The sequence below is a fragment of the Eulemur rufifrons genome, chromosome 11 (assembly GCF_041146395.1).
Source record: "Eulemur rufifrons isolate Redbay chromosome 11, OSU_ERuf_1, whole genome shotgun sequence".
Lineage (NCBI taxonomy): Eukaryota > Metazoa > Chordata > Mammalia > Primates > Lemuridae > Eulemur > Eulemur rufifrons.
The window spans coordinates 6,808,227-6,833,642 of record NC_090993.1 but is presented as its reverse complement, the minus strand read 5'-3'; the positions used below and the strand labels follow the sequence as shown (position 1 = coordinate 6,833,642).

Sequence of the window (25,416 nt, the reverse complement as noted above, 5' to 3'; positions counted from 1 at the left end):
CAAACCTAGGTAGTTGCCCTTCACGCACCTTTGTTGTTTGCTTGTTTATATGTGCGTCTCTCTCCTATTAAACATTGAACTTAATTGTCCTTATAAAATTGAGCTGCACCCAGTGCCTGACCTGGAGTTACCGCTCCACAAATGATTGTCAAATGAAAGGATGAGTTCAAAGATCTCGTGAGGTCTGCTTGGTGCATGTTCTCGGTTTTGATCATCTCTGCCTCAAGGAATGACTGGCTGTGTTTTTCTGTAAAATTAAATATGTTTATATTACACTTTGGCTTCCTGTGATCCTTACAAAAATGTGTTTGGAGAGCAAAACAAATAGGATAGGGAGAAAATTAAGACGCTTTGAGGATCTAAATACTTGTGAAGTACATTTTTTAGAACGCCACGAAATGCTTTAAAGAGCTCCAAGTAAATTTAAGAGGAGATCTACTGGATTTTGGCTAAGTGCTGAAAAAAAAAATTTCCTTAATTCCCTATCCAAATACTTCAACTTAAATTTACTGGTAGCTATTTCAGAGGAAGATGGGAACTCTGCAATCCTCGGTTTGTTATAAAGAAAATGTTTTTGTCTTCAAATGTTTAGAGGAAGGATTAAAGGCAATTTATGGCTAGGGTAGAAAGTAATAAAAGTGGTAACAATGGAGTGTCTTCTAAATTGTCATCATTTTCTGGAATTACTAACAACATCAACCCAGCAGGCATTTTATGCCCAAAAGGAATTACTTTCATTCATCATGCCTTAATGTAAACTGTAACATCAATCTTGTAGCTGCGACGGTGGACTGTTTGCACATTCTATTGTTTAAAAAGAGAGGTTGATTCAGTTATATAGATGAATTCTATCATTAGCTATTTTGCCACAGGGCTCAAGAAAATATATTTGTAATTTCTTTCTTTCAGGAAATTAGATTGCAAGGTCTACGTAAAATGTGTTGTATCGAGATCAAGCCATAGCCTTTTTGGTTTCTCCAGAAAATTCCTAAGGAAAAAAGTCTATAATAATAAAAAATGAATTAACCTAATAGGTTATTTTACTTCTTATAGCTCCCCTTTTTATTAATAAAATCCCAGTTTACAGGCTTCCTACTATTTGTTTAATTAAAACAATCACGACTATGTATAGCATTTCTCAATTTATAAAGAACTTTTAAAATACAATTGTATTTGATCTTTGCAACAACTCTGCATAGTAATAATGGTAATAATTTAACATATAATTGAGCCTTTTCACTATTTGAGAGGATACTGAGCTTCAGGGGTATAAGGACATTACCAATGTCAAATAATAGGGCTGGAACTTAATACAGGACTTGTCTCCAAATACCATCTTCTTTTAACTGTACCTCTGGTAAATTCAATACTGTTTTCCTTGGCATGTATGTTTATAAAGAAATACAAGAAATTTCAAAATGTTATTACTGCTCACTCTTTCTTTTCTGTTATCAATTAAATAATTGGTTCCCATGCTTGACAAGCTCATTTTTTAGAAACTGCTCAAGTATTCATTGCAAATGACTTTCATGCATGGTTGTGTATGGTGTAGAAAGTGAATCTGAATTTTAAATAAGCATGTGAATTTTTATATGATATTCTGTATTTAATTCTTTTAATGCTTCTAATTTATGTTCTGGTGCCAATCTTATTTATGTAATAGAGTCAATCTCAGTACCCTAACCTGAAAATAAGAGGTATTTCTTTACTTTCTTGTATAGGAGATTCATTTTATATAAGATGAAATGTGTAATGCTCTGCATAGAAATTCTAGCACATTTGTATACTGTTCCATTTGATCATCCTTTGATTCCAAGTTGAGAATCCCTAGACAGGTTAGTCTGTATAGCTCCAACAGTCTAGGTTTTTAAATCAAATGTCAGATAACATTGCTGTGTGTCTGGTATTATTTTCCTCAGTAATTCAAATTCTTATTGAGTTGAGGCTTGCTCACTTATTATAATGTGGATTGTAGTGATCTATGTAGGTTTTTGTTTAAATACATGTGTCTTTTCCCCTCTCAGAGTAAAAGAAGCCGAAGAGGTGTGTAGGCAGAAAAAGGGGAAATCACTTTATAAGATAAAACCAAGACATGACTCTGGAATTGTAAGTGTTTAACTTTACTGGTTTTTAACTTGTGATCTTCTTTGACTTTTAAACCCTGTTTCCATACTATATACAAACTCATTTAATGATATTTTAATTATGTTTCTCAAGTTTGGGTAAATAACGAGCTTCTGACTTGAAGAATCTCCTTTTCCTTATGCCTTTAATAAGACCCAGAATATTCGATGTTCAGTATTCAAAACTTAAGATAAATCTGCTAAGAGTGTCCATTTATGTGGATACGTTCATGTTGGCAGGTGGTGGGCAGGAGGCCATCTTTCACTTTCTTTATTACGCACGAATCATGGCACAGGCTGCATTTGAACCCAGAGCGACCGTTATAATTGGATTAGCTTCACTGGGATCTAAAACATGATGGGAAATGCCAAGAGCAGCGCGATGCTTTGCACAGGGTGTGCGGACCCGGTTCACGTCCACAGATGGCTCTACGGAGCTGGCTGCTTGACAGCAGTCGGACCATGTCTCAGTTTAAGAAGCTCATCTAAGTTTCCTTCGTGCCCATTTCTTCCTTAAAATAAAATACCAACTTGTACACCCTGGAAGGGAAGGACTTGGTTAAAATGACAAGTTTTCCCTTTTGATGCTGAAGATGTTTTGTTGACTGTTTTGAGGGAGTATCACGTGGTACCACGGTGTAAGTAAATGGTGCTGTTTTAAATGAAAAGCCAAGCTTGGCATTAAAATAGGAGCATTTTAAATTGGATTAGTCTAACATAGTCTAAATGGAAAAGACACTAAAATAACCAAAGTTGGGATATGATTAAATAGCCTTATTTAGAAAATGTTAGGAATTACGTCTTCATTTGAAAGCTATTTTCCCTTTGGTTTCTCTGTATCAAAATGAATCGTATCTAGTGACAAGTAATATTTTCTGCTCTTTTCTGATAAAAGTTCAACTCTAAAACTGTATTGAATGAGGAGGAATAATTATTTATTAGTTAACCTCATTACCATGCTGTTATAAGGACAGAAGAGCATTAATCATGAAATGAAGCAGCCAATTCAGTTTTCATATTTATGTATTTGTAGGATTGAGGATGAGAAAGGGTGAGTTAGTACTCTTTCACGTAACTACTTGGTGATTTTTCTTGATGAAAATTCTAAAAGGTAAAGATCCCACCTACATTTTTTCCCTGTCTGGGTCAGTGGATCTTTAACCTTTTCTCAGAAAATTTGATCCAAATCAAAAGGTCTTCTTTGGGGTACTCTAAAGTTCTTCTCTCTAACTATAACTCTTATCTGGTATATTTCTTTTCAGAAAGCAAAGATAAGCATGAAAACCTGAACAATGAAAAACAGAGTGAAAATGAGTCATTGAAACGACTTTCACACAATTCAGCTGACCTGAGGGTGGGAAGAAAACTACAGCAATTCTGATCATTTTTCTTCTTGGCCTCTTGTATAATCTTTGTGTTTTCTAGACAGTTCACTAATTGTTGAATTTTACTGTATATTCGTATAAAAATACAAAAGCACTAGACCAGTGGAGAATTTGACACCTTTTCTTTTTGTAAAAGTTTATGGTATTATGGCGATAGACCAAAACAGCATGTATAAGAGGCAGTATCTGCACTAATTCTGAACATGCTAAACATTAACCTAGAATTTACTTTTGTGAGAATATTCCTTGTCATGATAAAGACACTTTCCTTTCTACTGACAACCAGTACTCCACGTCACTGCATTTAGATACATGGGTAAAATGTTACTTCTAGTGAATTGTTTCAATTTCACATTGACATATAAATTTTCTATTTCAATTTAAGTACCATTTATATATCATAATCAGTGCTTTCCCAACTCTTGGGTTGCTCTCCATAACTATATATTTGTGAAAGAAGATTATCATTTTCACAAGTCAGGTAATGAATAGAAAATACAGCAAAAGAAAAACTCTTTCCTATAAATTATTTAATATAGGCATAAATCAGAGTTTTAAGTGCAAAGAAACAGTAGTGGTTTTTCCCTGGTGTTGTTTTATAGTCTTCCTACCCTCTTCAGTGCTTCCAATGTGTATATTACCATTCTTCAATGAAATAATAGGGCATTTAACAAAGATCGCTATGTGCAATACTGTTTTTAGTGTTTCTATTTCAATTTTTTTAGGATGTTAATTTTTATGAAAATAAAATGAGTTAATAAAAAATAGTTAATAATAAAAAGTTCTGTGTATGTTATGTGAATATTGCAAAAGGATACTTGTAAAATATAGCCATCATGTTTAACATGGGGTCAGGGGCAAAGGAAGGAGGGAAGGAAAGTAAGTTAGTCTGCATATTCACATGCACAAAAAAACATGCATATGGTTTTGGGGATTCAAGAGCTTAAAAGCCCATCAGTGATACCTAAGTAAAAAAAAAAAAAACCTGATAAAAATACTTCTTTATGTCTTGAACTAGGATCTCTATCCTGAGCTCGAGAAGACCTTCTGGTCATTTCCAGTTGGATGTCTCACCATACCTTAAAATTCATCATGTGTAAGTTCAAACCCAGCTTGTCATCTTGCCCGTCCATGCCTGCTCATTCTTCTGTGTTATCTATCTCGGTAAACAAAGTCACTACCCATTCAGAAACCTGAGCTCCTTCTTGACATCTCACTCATCTCCCAGTGGATGGGATGCGTCCATTTTGGTCTGTCTCTTCCATGAAAGTCCTTGTTTAGAACCCTCGTGAATGACTTTAATAACCTACTAATTGCTTTCATCTTCCAAGATTTGCACTGCAGCAAATTTTTTTTTCTAAAATACAAACCTGCTCATCTGAATTTCCTACTTAAAACATTTTAGTGACCACAGACACCAAGGTATGCAGCTTCAAGATACTATCCAAAATCTCCAGTGTGGCTGACAGAGTCCTGAGTGATCTGGTGTCTACATCTTGAGTGTCATCTCTTGACTCAATCTGTCTTGAATTCCAGGCTTCCAGCCTGTCTGAAGTACTTTTGGGGCTTATTTTCTCTCAACTATGCACCTTTCCTCACGTTTTCCCTCAGCTTGATGCATTCCCAACCTTTTTATCTGGTGAACTAATAATTGCATCTGAGTTTAGAAGTCACTTGCGTCCAAGACATCTCTTGACACTGGTCTCCTCAGCTCCTCGCACATAATAGACACTTATACATATTTGTGGGGTAAGTCAAAATGGGAGTGTTGACTATGCCAAATGCTTCAGGACACAAGCAAGTTGAGGACTGAAAAAAGTCCCTTTGCTGAAAAAGAGTGGTGGTAAAGACTAAGGGAAATATTAAGGAAGGAAGTAGAAAAGGGAGGCTCCATTTAGATTACTTATAATTAATGAAGGCATTTTAGTAGCTCCAAGCTAGGAAGACTTTTCTGTTATTTGAGAAACCTTATGCTTTGAGTTTAAAATTGGAATTTTCCCTTTGTTTCCAAATGGAAAAATAAAATATATTTTCAAAAGTATAGATACAGCGTGGGGCAGGGGGTGGGGAAGGGAGTGAGAGTGCACGAGCAACAGAGATCTCTTTGCAAGGTAGGGAGAACTAATCATGCCCCATTTGTGGAGGGAAGCCAAGCCAGGCTCCCTACCAGAGATGTGGGGCTTGCTCACCTACCAGTGAGTGTCCATTGGAAACAGCTCCAATGGATACCAGATGATGTGGTCAACATAAACCAACACGTGTAATGTGGCAAGAGAAAGCAGACCAGTCTGGGCCAGCCGACTTCTTGGCCCACGTCTCTGTCTGCAATATCTCCAAAGTCACTGCCATGCAGGAGCCCAGGGCCACCAGAAAAGGCTGGTTCTGGACTAGGAATGGGTGGACGTGATAGAAAATGACTAGATAGAGAGGGAAGAGGAAAAAGAGCGTGAGCACCCTCTCAAGACAACTCTGCAAAACACACCTCCAAAGCACAGGAGGAAAAACATCAAGAGGAAAGAAGAAATCAACTCAATAAATGGCAAAATGAATTTACTTTCAAAAACTGCAAAGTATAGCACAAAATTCAAACAATTTAATAATTCTGTTTAGGATCTGCAAAGAAACTTGAAATATATAATTCATTGAGATAGAAAAAATTATAAGCTAAATGAATTCTAGATGGACACAAATTAAGAAACAATTAGTGATTAGGAAGATAGGACTAAAGGAATTTAAGAAGAGTGTGCAGCAGAGAGAAAAAATATTTTTAAATGTGTTAGAGAAATTAAAAGAGTTACAGGAAAGACCGAGAGACTCCAATTTAAGAGGCATCCCATTGGGAGAAACTAAAGGAAATTGTCGAGAAGCCAGATTACAATAGTTTGAAGAAACAATGTTGAGAATTTTCTAGAATTGAAAAAAGACATACCCTCTGCTTAAACATTCGTAACAAGTGCCAGGCCAGATGAGTATCAATAAATTCGCACCTACAAAGGTCAAAGTGTATCTCTAGTTAGGAAAACACAAAATGTCAAAACGTCCTGAAAGAAAGGACGCATCACCTACAATAAAATTACAGTTACCCTAAAGCAGGTTTTATTTCAGCAACAATATATGTTAGAAAATAGTAGTGTCCTCAAATTGTGGAAGGAAAAAAGTGAATCGAGACCATTATACCAAGTTGAAGTATCGTTTATATGGAAGGGGAGAGAGAGATTTTCAGATGTACGAAAACTAGACCAGTTTACTACCCCAAAACCTTACTGAACAGTCTGCTAAGGACACATGTCAGCAAGGAAAATAGATGCCAAGTGAAAGATGGTGATATAAGAAATCACAGACAGCAAAGAAGTTCATGAAATAAATCAACTCTAGATTGTAAACAATGGCAACTATGATTTTTGTGTTTACAGAGGGAACTAAAATTTTAGATAACAACATGGGTGAGAGAAATTCAGGGAATAATTCAAACATGCTAAGAGGCCTGCCCTATTCCCTTCGTTCATTCAATTCAACAAATGTTTATAGAGTGGTTCATGTGCTCCGGGAACTATTGTAGGCTTTGGGAGTGATGGGCAAACAGAAAATATCCTATTCTCGTGGAATTGGCATTCTAATGGGAGAGACGAATGGTGAACAAACAATGATGTAAAATAATGTCAGGAAATGTAATATTTAAGTAGGGTCAAACCAGAATTCCATTGAGAGTGGAAGTGGGTGCTACCATGCCTGGAAAACCTCCAAAAATTGATACAGTACCCAGACGAACTCTGGTTGCCTTCCGGATACATACTAGGTGAGCTTTTAAGTGTTAAGAAGAAAAGAAGACAGAAGATAGTGATAAAGAATATGTTTAAGCTCCATTACAAATAAATGAAAGTAAATATAAATTAAAATTTTAGGGCTATTCATTTAAAGAATAAAAATAACCTTATCAATCCCATTAAAGGCCAGAAAGTTAAGGAAAAACAAAGCAAAACAAAGTATGGTAAAAAGAGAAGTGATTGTGGTTGGTGGACGGAAGAATTTGGGGGGAAGAAAGGAATTGTTACTCACAAGCTCCGAAAATCCTGTGCAATCATTCCTCGAGTTATGCCAGCTTGTCATTATCATCGCCACTTCCCAGACAATTAGCGAACTCAGACTTTTCGAGGTTGCATTTTTTTTTTTTTTAATTTTTGGTTCCCATAAAACTCATCTTAGTTATATAATCAAAAGCAATAGAAAGAGGTTTAATGTTTTAAAATGGTGTGAGAAAGGGGGCATTTACCCCTTCTCCTCTCAGAAATCATTCCCAAGCAACAAGGAACAAAAATGCATCATCTTTGATTCATCTTTGATTAAAATGAGAGGTATCGAAAACCCAAACCACAAAATATATAGAAGATCTTCCAAATGTGTGGGTTGGGGGGAAGCAGAGAAAGGATACTTGGATTCTCATGGAGACACATCTCAGAAAAAGCCAGCACAGTCTCCTTCTCCAAGGTGAAGCCATACCCTTAGGTGACATCTCAAACTCCTATGTTTGCAATAATGGACCGTGGTACACCGATTGGTATTAGAAACGTCCCTGAATGTGGTTTGTTATTTTTTAAGGCAAAAAGGATTGCCTACATGAGAAATCAAACAGACAAGTCATATTTGCAGGAAGATGTCTATCCATAAGACTAGGGTAAGGGAAGAAATGCTGAATCAGAGTAGTCAAGGCCAGATGTGCTCACCACCCTGCTTCATGATGAAATATTTAATAGCTCCAAACACAGCCCTACTCTCTCTCCAACACACACAACTTCATATAGCTGGTGAGCATAACAGTGCTACCAAACCAACAAAGGTTATCCAAAAAAGAATACTATAGACCAACTTATTGATGAATAGCAATGTGAAAATACTAAGCACGATGTTAGCAAACATCAGAAAGATCATGAAGCAGAGGGCATTATCCTGGAAGACTAGGATGATCATATGTGTTTGGCCTTGAATATGATAACATACGTGTATTTGAAAATATACATGTGTAGGGAAAAATTATATGATTTCCTCTAAATGCTAAAAAATTATTTAAGTAACTTTTGAAGAAAAAGTCTGAATAATATGGATATGTCCTTAAATGATCAAATACCTCAAGATAAAGTTGACCTGGGGCATCATGGGGAAGCATTAGAAATGATCCCATTAAAAATCAGGACCAAGACCAGGATGTCTACTTTCACCATTGGTATTTATCACTGTTCTGGTGGTGAGAAAAAAAAAAAAAAAAAGGTATACAATTGAAAGGGAAGAGGTAAAGTAATTTTTATTTGCTATTTATTAGACTATCTACTCAGAAAATAGAAAATAATCAACCAAACAACTGTTGGAGACAATGATAGAAGTTGTAAGTTGACTAGGCCAAAAATTAATATACAGAAATCAAGAACTTTCATGTATAGAAACAATATCCAGTGGAAAAATTGGAAAAAGTACCCCCACTGAACACAGCAACCAAAAAAGATAAATAACACAGAATAAATTTTGTAAGAAATATAAAGATCTATACGAAAATAATTGAGATAGAAAAAAATAGAAAGGCACTGACAATGTCAGTACTCCCTAAACAAATGTATACATTTAATGCAATCCAAATAAAAATACCAACAGAATGCTTTTTTCTTTTTTCTTTTTTTTCTTTTGAGGGGAGTGAGAATTAAAGAAGCTGACTTCCAAGTTCCTACATAAAAACAAATAAGAACAGTCAGAAAGGTTGGGGGGAAAAAGACTAGTTGAAAAAGGGACTGGCCCAACCATGTATTAAACATATGAGAAAGTGACAATAAGTAGCAAAATATTGGAAATGTCTAAATAATGAGGTAATATTTAGGTTTTACAAGAGAAAGAGTAAGGGGCACCTTACTGATATAGAAGATGTACAACATTTTGTTAAGGGGAAAAAAAATCCATGAAAAAGCTTGTATCTTTGTCATTTTTGTATGGAAAAAAAAAATCAAGAAGCAAAACAGTAGATATAGTGAACTCCCATGTATATAAAAATGGGGGCAATGTGATTATCAAATTTCCAGAAATTAACAAATATAGACTATCTCTGGAGGTATTCACCGGTAACCGATATCAGTTGCTTCTGCAGAAGAGAAACTGGTAAAATTTGGGATGGGGAGAGAGAATTTTTCGCTATTATTTCCTTTGATTCTTTTGGATTTTGTACAATGTGAAACATAAGTCAATATAGAAATATGTTATAATTGACTTTGGGGAATTTATCTCATTTTAAATATCAAATATGACATCTATCTGGTCAACTCTGTTTAACCAAGAGGACAATAGGCTTAGGCACATTACTATAGCAACCCTATCAGATGTCCTCCCCAAGGAAGATCAAAACATTCTCACTCTGGACCACTATGGAGAGCTATTTAGGAAGGGTGGCAAGCCAACCTTGTTTCTCTGTTATAAGAATGAAAAAAAAGAAAAAAAAAATCAGGGTGGTCTGTAGGCCACTGGTCACATTTGCTCCTACGGTGGTCTGATTATTTTAGTAACATTCGGCTTTTTATTTCACAATAGGCCCATGTTGGTACTACTTATGCAAAACCTCCTTTCACCTCAATTTTGGAGTCACTCCACACCACCCTCATCAACTACATAAATCTTTCTGATTTGCAGCTATACTCCTATGATACATTCTAAGGTTTTCCAGAGATTAACATCACTTTCTAATCCATGCAATGGACCATAGGACCACTTTACGCTACAGGTTAATCAACAGCAAGAATTATTATCTGTTTGTCTTAGGCTTTTGGAGTCAGAACCCAGCAATATGCTTATACCATGTCCCAGCAAGTGATATGGTCATGGGCTCAATTAATCTGAATTGGGCCCCACAGCATTTATTTTATATCCATATATTGTGATTTATAAAAGATGTCTGTAATTTGTCAGCATATTCATAAATTAGCAAGCTCATATTTTTCAAGCAAAGAGTGAGAATCAAAAATTTGAATATTTAGCTTACAGAATTCCAGGATAGATCTAGAAATAGACTCCATCCAGAGTGCCTTCCAGCACATGGAAAATCAGACATGTGGTGCCTATGGTAACACAAATTGTATATTCTTTGGTTCCTCAAATAAAACAAAAATTAAAAAATACACACACACATACACACACACACACACACATCATGGCAAAAACAAAAACAGAAAGCAAGAAACTCCAGATGTAAATATTTGGATAGCTCTCAAACCATTTTTGCTAAAGTTTCAAACATAAAATGTAAAGTTTCCAGCCTTGATTAGACACCCCATTCATAATTTGGTATCCAGGACCTCCTTCCCATAAATGAGCAATTGCATCTTGTTAAATAGCTATGGTCTTGTTAGAGGAAGAATGTCCTGGCAGCAGAATGTGACAGATGAAGGTGGTAGTTCGGGACTTTATGTGTGCCTAGTTGATTAAACATGCTCTTTCCCTTCAGGAATGAGCTGATGGTGGGATTCAGGCAGCCAGTACTTCATCAGAAAGAAGTAGCATTGCCCAAAGAGCAGAGCAAGGAGTGTCGCCACTAGGGAGGTGAGGAGGAGCTGAAATTTTCGGTTACAGCAGATATGCCCAGGAGGAGGGGAGGCTCAGAAGCACCGTGTACAGCAAGAGAAAGACAGTGACATGAAGCATTGGAAGGTCCCACTTTTATGTCATGCAATGGGCAGACATGGCCTGAGGACTGCTATTCACATCTTCTGATGTTTCCTCTTCTTTCCATTATTTAATTTTTTTTTTTAAATTTGACACATAATAATTGTATATATTCATGGGGTACACAGATGTCACAGTACATCTAATGTATAGTGATCAGGATTAGGACAGGATAATTAACATCCATTATCTCAAACATTTAGCACTTCCTTGTGTTGGGAACATTCAATGGCCTCCTTCTAGCTATTTGAAACTATATAATATATTATTGTCAACCTTCTATTCTTTTAAAGGAGTACTTTTTAAGGTCACTTTGCCCTCTATTCCTCTATTCTCTCTCTCTGTTAAAATTCTCATAGATGTTCATGGATTTAGTTGCTATCTTTTTGCTTCTATACCAGTTTCTCTAGAACTAGCTTCTCACTCAAATTCCAGTTCCATGTCTTCAAATGAGGGAAAAGATTTGTTCATATCATTTCACTATCACTTGCAGACCCAACATCTATGAAAACCCACATCAGTATGATATCTCCTGATACCAGATCCTCATTTACATTGGGTTCCCCATGTCTTGCACTGACATACGTCTTTTTCATCACCACATTCTGCAAATATTTCACATATTTGTCTCCTCCTTTCAGACCCAATGCTAGTACCTGGTCTGGCCCTAATGTTCATCTTACATTCTTGCAAGAGAGCCCCTGAGCTGGCCTATCTAGATCCGACTCTGCTCCTTCCAATCACCTTGCATATTGGGGCTAGGGTAACCTTTGATCAAATCTGTCAATAGTTTTCTATTTCCTACATGATCAAGTGGAACTTCCTCAGCTTCTCTTTCAAGGCCCTCCATATTTGTTACTCTCTCTGTCTCCTCCTTCCTCCCATTTCCACACCCACCCCCGATCCCTAACACACACAGGAAGGTGGTTATTATCGTGCTCTGCCCAAATACCTTCTTTAGGCCTGATGCACCCATTGCATTGCACCCTAACCCCCACCAAACGTAAGGGCTGGATCCCTCACTGAGAGTTGTCCTTAGTGAAGGGGAATCCATGCCCCCTCCTGGGATGGCCTGTGGGCTGTGATTGACTGATATGGGTTAGGAAGGCCAGTCCCCCTTGCTTCAATCTGGGACAACTCTAAAATGCCATCCCAGCTCCAGAAATCCCCATAGGATGAGACAAGACCTCAATTGTGACCAAATTGCTTTTCCTGCTACACAGTTCTGTTTTCCTCACACCCTTACAGGTCTCTGTCCTGCAACATTCCCCCCATAAACCTGCTGACAACACTTTCTCAGAGTTTGGGAACCAGTGTAAGACAGGCAGCTCCGGGAGCGGCCCAAGGAAGGACACTCCAACCGGATGTGGAGATGGCTCACTCGCTGGCCAGCCCCTGGCAGGGTATAGCAGTATGTGTTACAACTTCACCCAGGAGCAAATTAGGATGGGATGGTGGTGGGGGGGACTCACTGGCTGTTTTAAAATTATGAGGGACAGAGTGACCGTAAGGACTTTGGGATTGGATACCTATTTCCAAGTGGCACTGGTTTGTTGAAGAGAAAATAAAAGACTCAGGGTGATTAATCAATCACCAATTCAGGTGGCATGAGAAAGCCACAGACAGGGTCTCTTTGGTAGCATTTAATTAGGCCCTAGTCTCCTGCAGTCAGAGGACTCAGTTATAAAAGGGGTGCTGTTTCAGAGAAATTTGGATTCTCATCTCCAGCAAGTCTCCCGTGTCAAGGTTAGAACCCCAATAGGGAAGAAGTAGAAGCCCTGAAATTGGGAGAGGAGTACCCAAGTAGTTGCAATTGAGACTCTCAAATTCCCACATTTCCTTGAACCCACTTAGGCCTGTTGTTAAGCTCCCTCCCTACTGTGGATGTGTAGGGTAGGCTAAGGAAGGAGAGTATGGTGAAGTTGCTGCAGGAGCCAGGAGAAGCAGCATGGGAATGTGTCCTGGGTCTGCAGGATCAAGGAAGGGGAGCTGGACATTAAGTTGGATAAGGGATACTTATCACCCCGGAGCGTTCTCTCGTGATTAACACTGTGGCAAATCCCCCAGGGATGGTGATAATAAGCTGCTAGGATGATTCTCAGAGGGCCACAAATGCTATGAACTACACTCAGTGAAACAGAAATGCAGAAACTTTCATGATGCACGGTAGATAAAAGGATCCAAAGGCTCTGAGAAGTGGGCATTCTAAAGTGCATTTGCTTTGTAAAGCTAAACAAAACAGAAACAACCCCCCCCCTCCACTAGCCAACTAGGTTCTGGTAAGGTCTCTGTTTCCCAAAGAAGTGATGCCTGCACTTGTGAGAAGGGCAGCAGCATTAGTGAGCAGCTTAGTAGAGCTGTCATCTGTTGGCCAGGGACAACTGTAGGAAGAGATGCTGTTATAAAACTTAGGCTCCCTGATGGACGTGAGAGTAGCAAGATCTCAAAATAATATAAGCCAGGTTGCAACGCTTAGCTTTCAGAAGTAATATGGGCACAGGTGTTGCAAAGCATAATAGGACTGTAGTGGCTTCCAGTGATAGGACTGTTGGAGATGTGAATAGAACATGGTGTTCCTGGAGGCAAGATAGATTGGGGGCAAACAAGGGTATTGCTTAATTTACACAGTCAAAAGAAATCAATAACGGATAATCAGAAGCAGAGGGCAGTAGCTCAATAAAAATCACAATCTCTTGCCTAGTTTCCAGATCGGACTTGGAATCCACTGGCTGAAGGAGTGGGTGATTCCTACAACCTTGCAATAACAGGGCAAATCTATTAATTTATTATTTTCCCACTCCTTAAGCAGAGAACTTAGGACCACTTATTCAGGTAAATGTGCTTTGGAGAAAAGAATACTCAAGACCTTTTGAGAATTACTGAACACCAGGTCTGAACTGACACTAATACCTGGTGCCCCAGTGAACCACCATGGTTCCTGCTAATGTGGGGACCCACAGGGCTGCTAGAGTCCTAGCTAAGGTCTGACTCTCAGTGGGCCCACTGGTCCATGGACCATCCTGGTGATTCTTCCCCTGATTTCCAAATACATGATTGGAAGGGACACTCTTGGCAGTTTGAAGAAGCCTCATATTGACTCTTTGACTTGTTAAGAGCTATTGCAGTAGCGAGGAACATGTGGAAGCTTCTGAAGCTGCTCCTCACCACAGCAAAATGAGTGCATCAAAAAAAGAATGCTGAATTACAGAAGGAATAGAGGAAATTAACAAAACTCTCAAAGACTTTAATATTGTAGTAGGCCCTGTCATATTTCTCCTACAAAAATAAATGGAAAATGGCAGGAGATGTCAGTAGCCTTAGTTGCAGCTACAGTATTCAATGTGTTTTGTTGTTGTTGTTGTTGTTGTTGTCAGAGCAGATTAAAACAACCTCCAGAACTTGATCTGGAAAATGTGGGGTTTTTCACCATACCTATAGGAAGGAGAACTAGATGCAATCTGCATTCCCATGAGATGAACAAGTTTATGTTTATGGTCTTGTCCCCAGCCTAGGTCATTTCTTACACCTGAGGGACCTGGATTTTATGGACATTCTGTAAAACAATACCCTGATTCACCATATGATTATCAGATGAGACCAGATGAGAGAATCGGGTATGTTGGAGGTCTTGGCAATTGCACACTATATACACCTTAGCAAGTGGCTGATAAAACTTATAACGATTCAGGGGTATTCTGAGTCTGGGCAAGATGGAGTAGACACATTTTCTCTATTCTTCCCACTAAAATCTCTAGACATTGTATAGATGTATATATAAAACAAACATAAGAAGATTCTAAAAGGTGGAGAAAAGGATGCAGACCAGGTAGGAAACTCAGGATTCAAGGAACAATATGGCAGTGGTTTTGTTTGCTTTGCCTGTACTCTAGACTGAATACTGGAGAAGCCAGAAACACAAATGAATACAAAAGACAACAATAAAAACTGCATGGTTTCCGGCATTTGGCTTTTGGTCAAGTGGATGGACTATCTGCCGTGCATGAGGAGTAGTGGCAGTGGAATTGGGCGGAGAGGGAGGCAAGGTTGGGGATTAAGTAGGATGCAGAAGGTAACATGATGATCAACAAGTTTTAATTGCATTATTTATGATTTGGTCTTACTGCTATCTCCCATGCAGATATTCATAATTAGTAGTGCTGGATTAATCATTAGATAAGCTTTCTAGGAATACATACATTCTATGTTGTTTGAGCAATAGCAAAAATTCATTTTCCTCGACTTTATAACTTAAAAATTGGCCAACTTCAAAAATAAGTGAATTGGAATCCCACAGTGGAATATTCTGTCCCATTTACTAATTGAGATGAATTATGTATTAGTAAGTTGAAGTTAATTCCTTTGAAGTCCACACAGTGAATCAACCATGTGCAATTTTCTTAAGGTTTTTATTTTTTATTGATAATTGATAGTTTCTTGAACGGCAGATAATTAGTAGAAAAATGGAGACATCGTGAAACTAACAAGTATTTAAATTAAGAAATGTTGAAACCCGTGAGAAGTCAATGTGGAAAGGAACAAAACTAAGAACACGTTCTGGCTTGTTGAAGAGACAGGTGTGGTGTGCACCGGCTGCTAAACGGAAGAGGAGCGTAACAGTGGAGACGTCTACTTGCAGGAATTTCTCAAGGCTTCCTTGTTCAGTGTTTCTTATTCAGAGAGCACAGCGAGAATATTCTGTCCTCAGTTGGCGGGAGATCTGGAAGAGCCTTGGAAGCTCCCAAAGACCAGGCTTGAGAGCCCCACCCACCACCTCTGCTCCTGGATGCCTGATTCTGAATCTCATTGAAGATGCCAGCACCCAAAGGAGATGGTGTGACAACTGGCTAGGGCTTGAACTCACCGTGTCAGACAAAAGTGCTCTGAATGCACGGGGCTCCTTCACTGTTCATTGCAACAAGTTCAGAATTCCACTTTTATGGCACGTAACACCGGGATCACATATAACCCTAGAGTATCTTTATTTGTTCTATAATTTAATAGTATACCTATAAAATAATTACATTATACTTATAGCTTTTCTTCATTTATAAACAGAACAAAAAAAAAACAATTAAATACAATTTGAGCCATTAGAAGGTAAACTTTGTACATACAACAGCCTCCAGAAGGAGCTTCACACTGCAGCATATCATTTTGCTTTCATTGCTACACCCACGGCTAGGTTTAGAAGAGAGTGTGCTCATGTTTGAATTCTGCAAATTCTCAGCTTCGTCTTCCCCCTGCCTGGGTGGGTTCTTTGTTGATAACATGATAGGGGCTGGCTTTGCAGTTGGGGCGGAGACTCCCCTCCACTCCCCTCCTACTGCACCCCCTTAGCCTCCATTCTGATCACGTGATCACATTCTCTCCTTCGCAGCGCTCCTGCTGCGCATTCTGCCACTGAGTCTGACTTGAGGTTTTCCGCTAAATGCAAAAATCAGTTCTGCCCTTGGACACCTTTTCTACTTTTTCTCTCCATCCCCATGTTCCAGCCCTTCAAGATTTCTTTTTATTTCTGCCTCCTGGTTTCCGGCTGTGTTTACCCATTTATGAAGCCGAGTGCTTTCCAACAGGACAGGCTGCTCGGGTCTCATGGTGTTACAGAAGGGACAGGAAAGAGCCTCCCAGTGCAGAGACCTGAAATAGATCCACCAACACACCCAAGCCCAATCGTGCTCTCTAGGTGAATGTCTCTACATCTACTGCCACTGCCTAGTGTCAGGAAGCTTCAGTCCCCAGAGACGCTTGGAGAAGGTCTCTCTCACATACTAGGGAACCGGCCCGTTGGCAGGAGCACTTGCTAGGGAGTCACCAGTGAAAAGTTTGCAAAGCATGCTGACTCCCACCAGGGGCATCTCGTTCACAGTAGTCAGATTCCATACACACTACTCACAGGGAAGCCTTCCTAGGACGTTTCAGCACAGGGACCCAAAGAAAGTATCATTTTGCTGGAAAATAAACTATCTCTGCTTCGTTATATCAAGAGTCCACAGCATGGAAACTTCAACAATTTCTTATAAAAGTGAAAGGTGGCCTTGGTACAGTCTATACTTTGAAAAGGAAGCGAGTTGTTTCCTGCAGGACAATTCAACTAGATTACTATTCTATATATTATAGTCTGTCCTTCCTATACCACAAAGTGGCTTAACTCCTTATATTGTTAAATATCTCTTTCTTTTAACAGGAAATATTTATTTATTTATTTATTTGCTTAGTGTCATGGCAGTGAAAATAGCATGCCTTCTCACCCGGCATGGGCAGGCTTTTGAGTTTGGGGTTAATAACTTCCCAAACCACTCCCCTCCGGACACCCATCCATCCCAACCCGATTTCTACATTGTGCTGCAATGCTTTAGTACCTTCTGTGACATGATATTCAAAGTCAAATCCGATTCCTGCCATCTCCCTGCCCAATCTAAAATAGGTGCATGACAGTGAACTGCTGAGCAGGCATTATTTCTGAGTTAAAAACACCTTCTGGGCAGATCATCACCTGCTGTCCTCCTTACTCAGAATTGTGCTGCAAAGCCAGAGGCAAAACATGTGAAACAATATATGGATAGGTCTATAATACTTTTTTTTTTTTTAAACAGCTCTTTACAATATAGGTCAATTATAAAACCAGCGTTAATACAGAGACCTTCGTGTGTGATAATATTCTAACTGCAGCGGTAATAGCATGCACACCAGAGTTCGTCTTCAGTCCACAAGGGGGTTAGGGGCGGACAGTGAGGAAGAAGGGGTGATGGTGGCTCAGGGTGAGGGAGGGTGTGGCCTGCTGTGAGCAAGGTCCCCAGGGAAGCCCACTTCGGGATCCAAGTGGCTCAAGTTGTCTTCTTGGTATCAGGTTTGCGAAGAGACCCCCTGTCCATGGACATCTTCATGTGACTTGTCCACAGCCGCGTGACAGTAGAGGCCGAGGGCAGCCTCGGGGTCACAGAGGGAGCGCGCCCAGCCAGAGGTCCAGGGACCCGCGGGAGAGGTTTGGGGACAGCTCAGCAGAGTGACGCATCCTTCGCCCTCCGCTGCACGCGGGAGGGGGGCGAGCCGGAGTGTAGGGGGAGGCCAGGGAAATACTCGCTTTTCCACACGGTGGAAACATCACTGCCGGATTGACAGCGCATCACCTGAAAGGTCCTCTCCGACGGCTGGGTGGCGGGTGGAGGTGGTTTTCCAGCCTTTTCCTTCGGGCCTGATCCACAACCCGGTTCGGGAGGCTCTGGTGGGGCCCGGGGTCGGTCAGGGACACATCAGCAAAGCTCCACTTGCGGTGGGTCCACGTGCTGGACAAGGACACCGTCAGCCCCAAGAGACGTGCTTGCCGCTGAGGGGGTGGGGGACACCAGGCAGCGTGTGAGTGGGCTCGGAGGACAGGGACGGGGGCGGCGGCGGCGGCGGTGGTGGCGGCGGCGCGACCCGGCGGCGGGGGCGCGTGCAGAGCGGCGCTGCGCCCTCCGGGGCGCTCACTGCTTGTCCGAGTCGCTCAGGTTCACGGACATGCACCTGCACTGCTTCACTTTCTGGATTTTTTTGAGTCGGAAGGGCGGGTCCAGGCCGGGGCACTCGAGCTCCACGAGGACGGAGGTGACGCGCTGGGGCTTGCAGAAGGCGCAGGACTGGAAGGACTCCTCCTCCTTCTTCACGTGCCGCGGGATGTAGAAGGAGTTGCACTGGCCGTAGCAGAAGCGGTTGAGGATGGTGCGGCTGCGGCAGCCCTCCTCGCTCACCGTCTGCCGCAGCGGCTGCGTCTTGCACCAGTCACTCTTGAGGTACTTGCGCTCCGTGACCACCAGGGCCTCCTGGCTGGAGGCCAGCACCTCCTTGATCTGGTGCTGCCATCTCTCCGAGTTGTTGCTGCTGCCGTCCTTGTAAGGCGAGGGGATGGCGCCCGCCGGCCGGTTCTTCCGGGCTTCCGCCACCCTCACCAGCACGGCCACCAGGAACAAGGACAGGGACAGCCTCCGGAACATCCTGCAACGAGAAGAAGAGTCAGAGGGGTTGGCTGGGAGGGACGCTGGAGGGCGCGATCCGCGGTTTTCCTTTTAATGCCGTAGAGTTGTTTTATTTCTAGAAGTGACAGGTGGGGCGTGGCTGACTACTGGCTGCCCAGCGGCAGGTGGAGGTGAGAAGTGACTAAATAGTACACTTGTGTACTGCTGTTGATGGTACCCCAGATAAGGCCCCAAGACAAGGAGAGGGACATAATGGTCAGCAAGTAATTTACAATACAGTTAGGAAACATACACGTGATGAGCAATCACAGGGTTGCAAAGCAAATGCTGTCAAGAGATAGCTCGAGCCAGTTTGCAGAAGTACCAGTCATAGTTAATAACCAACATTTACTGTGTTTTAGTATGTTCCAGGTGATAGATATTTCATTTGACCCTAAAAACAGCCTTAAGTGGGAGGTGGCATTATTATCCTTGCTTTACAGTGAAGGAAACTGAGGCCCACAGAGGTTATTTGCCCAAGGTCACATGACCACTGAGCAATGGCCCAGGATTTGAAGCCAGGCATCTACCTCCGGAGCCATCAAAATTAACCACTAGACGTGGATATGATTAGAAAAATTAATAAGTAAAAAGTAGAAGGAAGGTGGGTGTGGTTCGCAAGTTTCTTAAAGATGAGTATTCAAGTTAGAAATGGACATAGACTAGGAAAATTGTTGCCTCTCTGCTTAGCATGACTTATAAATAATATATAACATTTAGCATGGGCCATCTGCACACAGATATTCAAATCATTCATATGAGTCATAAATTAGATTCTCACGGTGAAAACCAATTCCTGGTAGTGAACAGAGACATTTTCCAGGTTGCATTGAAACTGTCTGATGCCAATGCAAAGCTTGCCTACAGGAATGTATTCTATTTTCAGTCTTTGTGTTAGGACACTATCACACAAGTTCAACGGGGATGGGAATCGCAGAGAAATGAGTCTTACTCTGTCTGAAATGTGTCTTGTAGGAGGCAAACCAAAGTCTGACTAAAGGGAAAGATGGACTTCAGAGTTTAATTCATACTTTCAATGTTTGTAGTTTCTTGAGTAGTCTCAAGGAACACTAATAATCACCCAGCAATAGAGACGACACCCTTCTCGTTTCACAGCTGTCACCCCCAACATAGCTGTTGTCATCAGCAGCATCTTCATGTTTATTCACTCCCTCTCTGCGTATTTTACCACTTACAGAACTGAATAAACTCCCATTCCTTTGACATGCACCCCCATAAAATGGACATGCAACAGTAGTCTCTATATCATTAACTATATAATATATATCATATAACTAATAGTGAATATTAGTTATAATATTATATTTATCAGCCCAGTATAGAGAATGACTAAAATTTAATATTAAGCATGTTAAATTCCTCAAATTGTTAATAACTGTCTTAAATTTATCCATGCTAATGTTAATAGCAAATATTTATTAGTTCTCAAAGCACATCAGACACTCTGATAGTTTGCCTTCATATATGAACGTATTTAATTATCAGAGTTCTATGAAGTAGGTACTATTATTTTCTGCATTTTATGGATGACGACTGGTTATGTGATCTTGGCAATCTCTCATTGCCAAGATCACATAACCAGTAGAATGTAAAATACTTAGATCCAGGCATCCTGGCTCTGAAATCTGAGCTGTGGGTGAGTACCGCTGCCTCTTGGTTAAAAATACTTATGTCAAAATATCTGTGCTAAAATTATTTTTCTGTGTCCCTGTTTTGGGTCTAGGTCTAAGCCACAAGGCCTTTGCATGTGCCCTCAGAGATGATCCCTTCATTTATAGAGTATTCATGGAGTATTAATTCTGGAGTAAGGCAGGCTTTGTGAATTCCAGTGTCTTGGTCAGAGACAAAGGCCATGTTCTTACAGGGTCAGACGAGCCCTTACAATATCCATTCCCCCACGGTTATCTCTCCAGCCTCCTACTTTCTCCCACTTGCTCACTCTGCCTCAGCCACACCAACCAACTTTCTGTTTCTAGACTGTGCTTGGCATCCTTCTGCTCTAGGGCCTTACACTTGCTTTTCCCCCAGATGTCTTCTTGCCCTTCTTTCTCTCAGTCTTCAAATCTTTGCTCAATTATCACCTCCTAAGTGAAGGCTTAGTGTGTACTTCCCTCACCAGCCTAGAATCCACTTTCTCCTTCTTTTCTGCTTGATATTTCTCCATGGTGCTTATCATCGAATCAAATAGTATTTAATGATCTTATTTATTTACTTTTTATTGTCTGACTTCCCTCCCTGGAATGTGAGGTCCAAGAGAGAAGGCCTACATGTTTTGTTCATTGCTATGCCCCTGTTCTCAGCAAAGTGCCTGGTACATAGTAGGTACTCAATAAATACGCGTCGAACGAAATATGAATACCATGAGTTTCATTGCCTTCAACAAGCTTGTAATTAGGAAGCTAGGGAGAGGCATGCAAATGACCACATGGGACAAAGGCATACAGGAGCAGTGGCCTAGGTTCGCCTGGTCGTGATCCTGCCAACAACATCTGAATCGCCTGCGGTGCTTTAGAATGCAGATTCCAGGGTCCACCGAAAAGCATTCTGAATCAGTATGGTTGGGGTGAGATTTGAGATCTATATTTTTAAGAATTGCCTCAGGTAACTTTGATGAGCACCAGTGACCCCAAATGATAGTGAGGGTGCAAAGGAAAAGCATCAATTCTGCCCAGAGAGGGAACAGGAAGAGCATAGAAAGTGACAACTAAACAGATCCCTTAAAATCCTAATGGGATTCCTTAGGGTGATGACACTGGCGAAAGCATGGGAGTTAGGTCACAGAGATGACAATGGGCAATTGAGAGCAGAGAGGGGGGACAAAAAGAAAGTTTTTTTTTTTTTTTGCTCTTTTTTTTTTGAAAACATTTTGTCCAACACAATTATTGCACTTTTAAGGCCTAGTTTTTAAAGGGCTCTTCTCATTCCTCCTTAGTTCCACACACGAAGTGTCATGAAAATGGCCACGCCTCCAGCTGGCTCGTGGCAAGTGTCAGGTATTGGACACGCTCAGCTTACACAGCTTATTATATTTGTGGAACGACTTGTGATCTCAGTAGCCTCTTAAAAAGAAAGTATTTTGGTTCCATTTTAATAATTTCTGAAATTATTAACATTCTGGGTAAACACAACCAAGAGTTTGCGAGTCCCGGCCAGGAAAGATTGACAGAGTCAGCCAGGTCCTCAAATCCTGGTTCCAGGAACAGCTTCACACGCGTGGTGGACAGGCTCAGAAATGCGTGCCGCCACTCAACAGGTCCACCTCGTCGTCATTGGAGAGAACGTGTTCAGACTCATTTAGGACCAAAGCTCTTAGAGTCAACAGTAGATGCGGCGGTTTAACAACATGCGTCCTTTGAACACTTTCAAACTTTTCAGAGCATCACCTTTAAAAGTTGTGTCTCCCAGGAACCTAAGAAGAAAAGCAAAGCTCCAATTTTCAGGAAAGGGAAGAGAGGCTGCTGAAATCTAGATGACTGGGACCACATCAGGCTCTTCCATCCTTTCCTGTATCTCCTTTCTTTCCTCCTTCACACCTAGCAACAGTAGCGTGGCATCTCTGTGTCCAAACGGGTAAATAGACAAGAGGCGTTTTGCCCTGGTGACTGTACTTCAGGGCATTAAAGCAATGAAGCCAACGGCTCCTCCTCTGCTGGCTCTTGGTGGCCCAGGGTTTCTGGGGAAGATAACAAACGTGCGTGCCTCTGTCCCCAGTTCACCAACCGTCCCTGTGTGCATATGTCACCGGGCCCCGCCAGGACCTGAATTTAGCACTTTAGCGTCCTGCTCTGTCCTGAATCACTTTGCTACTCAGAAAAATGGTTGGCGTACAATTAACCTCTCAGGAATGCTGTGACAACTGCCAGGAACGACAGCACGAGGATACTTCATTTTACTCTCACATCTTGTAGTTGGCTTCTAGCAGAAGAAACTCATAAATAAATCCTGTTGGTTTTATGAACCATCCTTCTGGCCTGGCGAAGTTGTCACTTGGCAAGGGGTGCCAGGACTGTAAATGCTGATGGCCTGAGCAGACTGGGTTGGCCAAAGCTGGTGGTGCAGAGAGAGAGGTGGTGGAAGTATTTTTCTCTTAAGTGAACGCCCTGGGGCCTGGCCATGGTAGATACCAGAACAGGGGCCGCAGAGGCCAAAGCAATCGAGTACCTAGGCAGCTAAAGCATCCCAGGGCCCTTCTATCAGCCCTTCTTAGAAGTGTCAAGACCTGAACAGGGTTCTGCCAATAGGAGCTTGAGCAATAAAGCTTCCTGATTTCTAGGAAAGGCCACAGCAGTGCTGAGTCATCCTTCCTGACAGGTGAATGCAAGTGACCGAAGGCCCAGGGTACAGCTAAGCTGATGAGCTCCCTCCCAGGTGACCTCATTGAGTTGTAGAAGTCAGGTCAAGGCAGTACAGGGCTGTGCAGGAGTGGGGATTGGGATGGGGCTGAGACATTTTCTGTGGCCTAAGAATTCCAGGGCATCCTTGGAAGGTGGAAGGGAGGCTCCCAGGGCTGAATATTGATAGACACGCCTGGCATAAACTTGCTGTCACCACCAAAGTGAAAAAAGACTCAACACAAAACAGAAACCTCCAAAGCAAAATCCCCGACAATGTTAAACTTCAGGGATTATTTTTATGAGTTCTAATACCACCACGGCCTTCACTACTAAAGGTACAACATTGATGATTTGGGTTCTTAGGCTGGGATGGTGATGGTCTAGCTGCCCAACTAATTCTCTAGAAAAAGATCCGGGTGTTTCCTGGCCCCAGCATCACCCTCAGAGCCTAAGATGGCTTGTCTGCCGAAACCACTTACCTCTAGAAACTGTAAACTGAGGCAAACTATGGCCCACGGGCCAAACCCAACCTGAGGTCTGTTTTTGTAAATAAAGCTGTATTAGAAAACAGCCACACCCCTTCATTTATGTTTTGTCTAAGGCTGGCTTGTCACAAAAGCAGAGTGAGTGAGTAGTGGAGACAGTGACCTAATGCCTGTAGTCTAAAATATGGACTTTCTGGCCTTTTACAGGAAAACATTGCCAAGTCCTGCTCCAGACTTTTTCTATTTGGTTCAGTTGTCACCTTCCCTTTACCGTTGGGCTCTTTTGCCAGAAAAGTAGCTTTCAATTTTAACATTTATAACTATGAAATATTTCAAACATAGAGCAAGACAGAGAATCTAACAAACCCTATGTACTCAACAGCAAGATGAAAACAGTGTCGATATTTCTCATTTTTATTTTGCAATCTTTCAATTATGAAAAAGATAATATAGATAATGTTAAAGTATCATTCTCTTCTCATCGCTTCTCATACCCTCCGTGACATGACCAGCATCCTAAAGTCAGTCTATATCATCCCTGTTGATGTTTTCACTGTGTATGTTTTGTGTATGAGGGTATGTTTGTATGTGTGTAATTCATCTTTACCTAAACAGTACCACACTCTTCTTTTGCAACTTTTTCACCCAAAAAGAATGTGTTTGAGATCATCTGCATGTGGATGTTTGTAGAAGGAGTCTCTACTCTCCACTGCTGATATGAAAGCACAGTCTGTCTCTCCATTCATCTTCCTGAGGAACAGTTGGGTTCCTTCTACTTTTTCACTATTGCTAATAGTCCTGCACTGAATATTTCTGTATGTGTTTATTTATGTCCATCTGTTAAGAATTTTTCTAGAGGAAACACTAGGAAGTGGAAATGCCAGGTCATGGGATCTGTATAACTTGAGCTTGACTAAGTTTTGCCAAGTTGCTTTCCGAGTGCTTGTACCAGCCTCCTCTGCCCTGGGTAACACATACTTCTAACACTCGGTGTTACCAGATTTATTACTCTTTGCTCACCTGAAAAATTTGAAATGGCATCTTATGATTATTTTAATTCGCGTCTCTCTGATTACATGGGGTTGTATATTAAGCTCAAATGCAGCCGTCTTATGACTGAAAAGGAATGATCACAACTTATTCCGAATGAGAGAAATTAAAATATTAGGAAAGGAAAAAGTAAGAAGTTCTAACTATAAATCTTCTGAACTGTCATGAAAAGAATAGGAAGTGGCTCGCAATTTCAAAGCAGAGAGATCAGGGGATCCCACATGACTCAGAAGTTTGAAATCCAAATGGATTCATTCACTTTTCCAAGTGGCATTTTCTGAATGGAACATTGACTATCATTTTGTTCCAGGAGAAGCTTAATTTCATCTGGAAAAATT

At 40.9% G+C, this 25,416-nt stretch overlaps 2 protein-coding genes across 2 annotated transcripts in view; one reads left to right on the top strand and one right to left on the bottom strand.

Annotated features, from left to right (window-relative positions):
• Positions 1 to 3,427, top strand: part of FMN2 (formin 2) — a 237,273-nt gene extending 233,846 nt beyond the window's left edge. Inside the window, 2 exon segments of the mRNA XM_069484677.1 lie at positions 2,025 to 2,106; positions 3,386 to 3,427. Coding sequence (XP_069340778.1) covers positions 2,025 to 2,106; positions 3,386 to 3,412 — 109 coding nt within the window. The 3' untranslated portion in view covers positions 3,413 to 3,427.
• A 13,448-nt stretch (positions 3,428 to 16,875) lies between these two features.
• GREM2 (gremlin 2, DAN family BMP antagonist) overlaps positions 16,876 to 25,416 on the bottom strand; it is an 87,291-nt gene continuing 78,750 nt past the window's right edge. The window contains exon 2 of the mRNA XM_069484676.1: positions 16,876 to 19,168. Coding sequence (XP_069340777.1) covers positions 18,661 to 19,167 — 507 coding nt within the window. The 5' untranslated portion in view covers position 19,168 and the 3' untranslated portion in view covers positions 16,876 to 18,660. The remainder of the gene's footprint in view (positions 19,169 to 25,416) is intronic.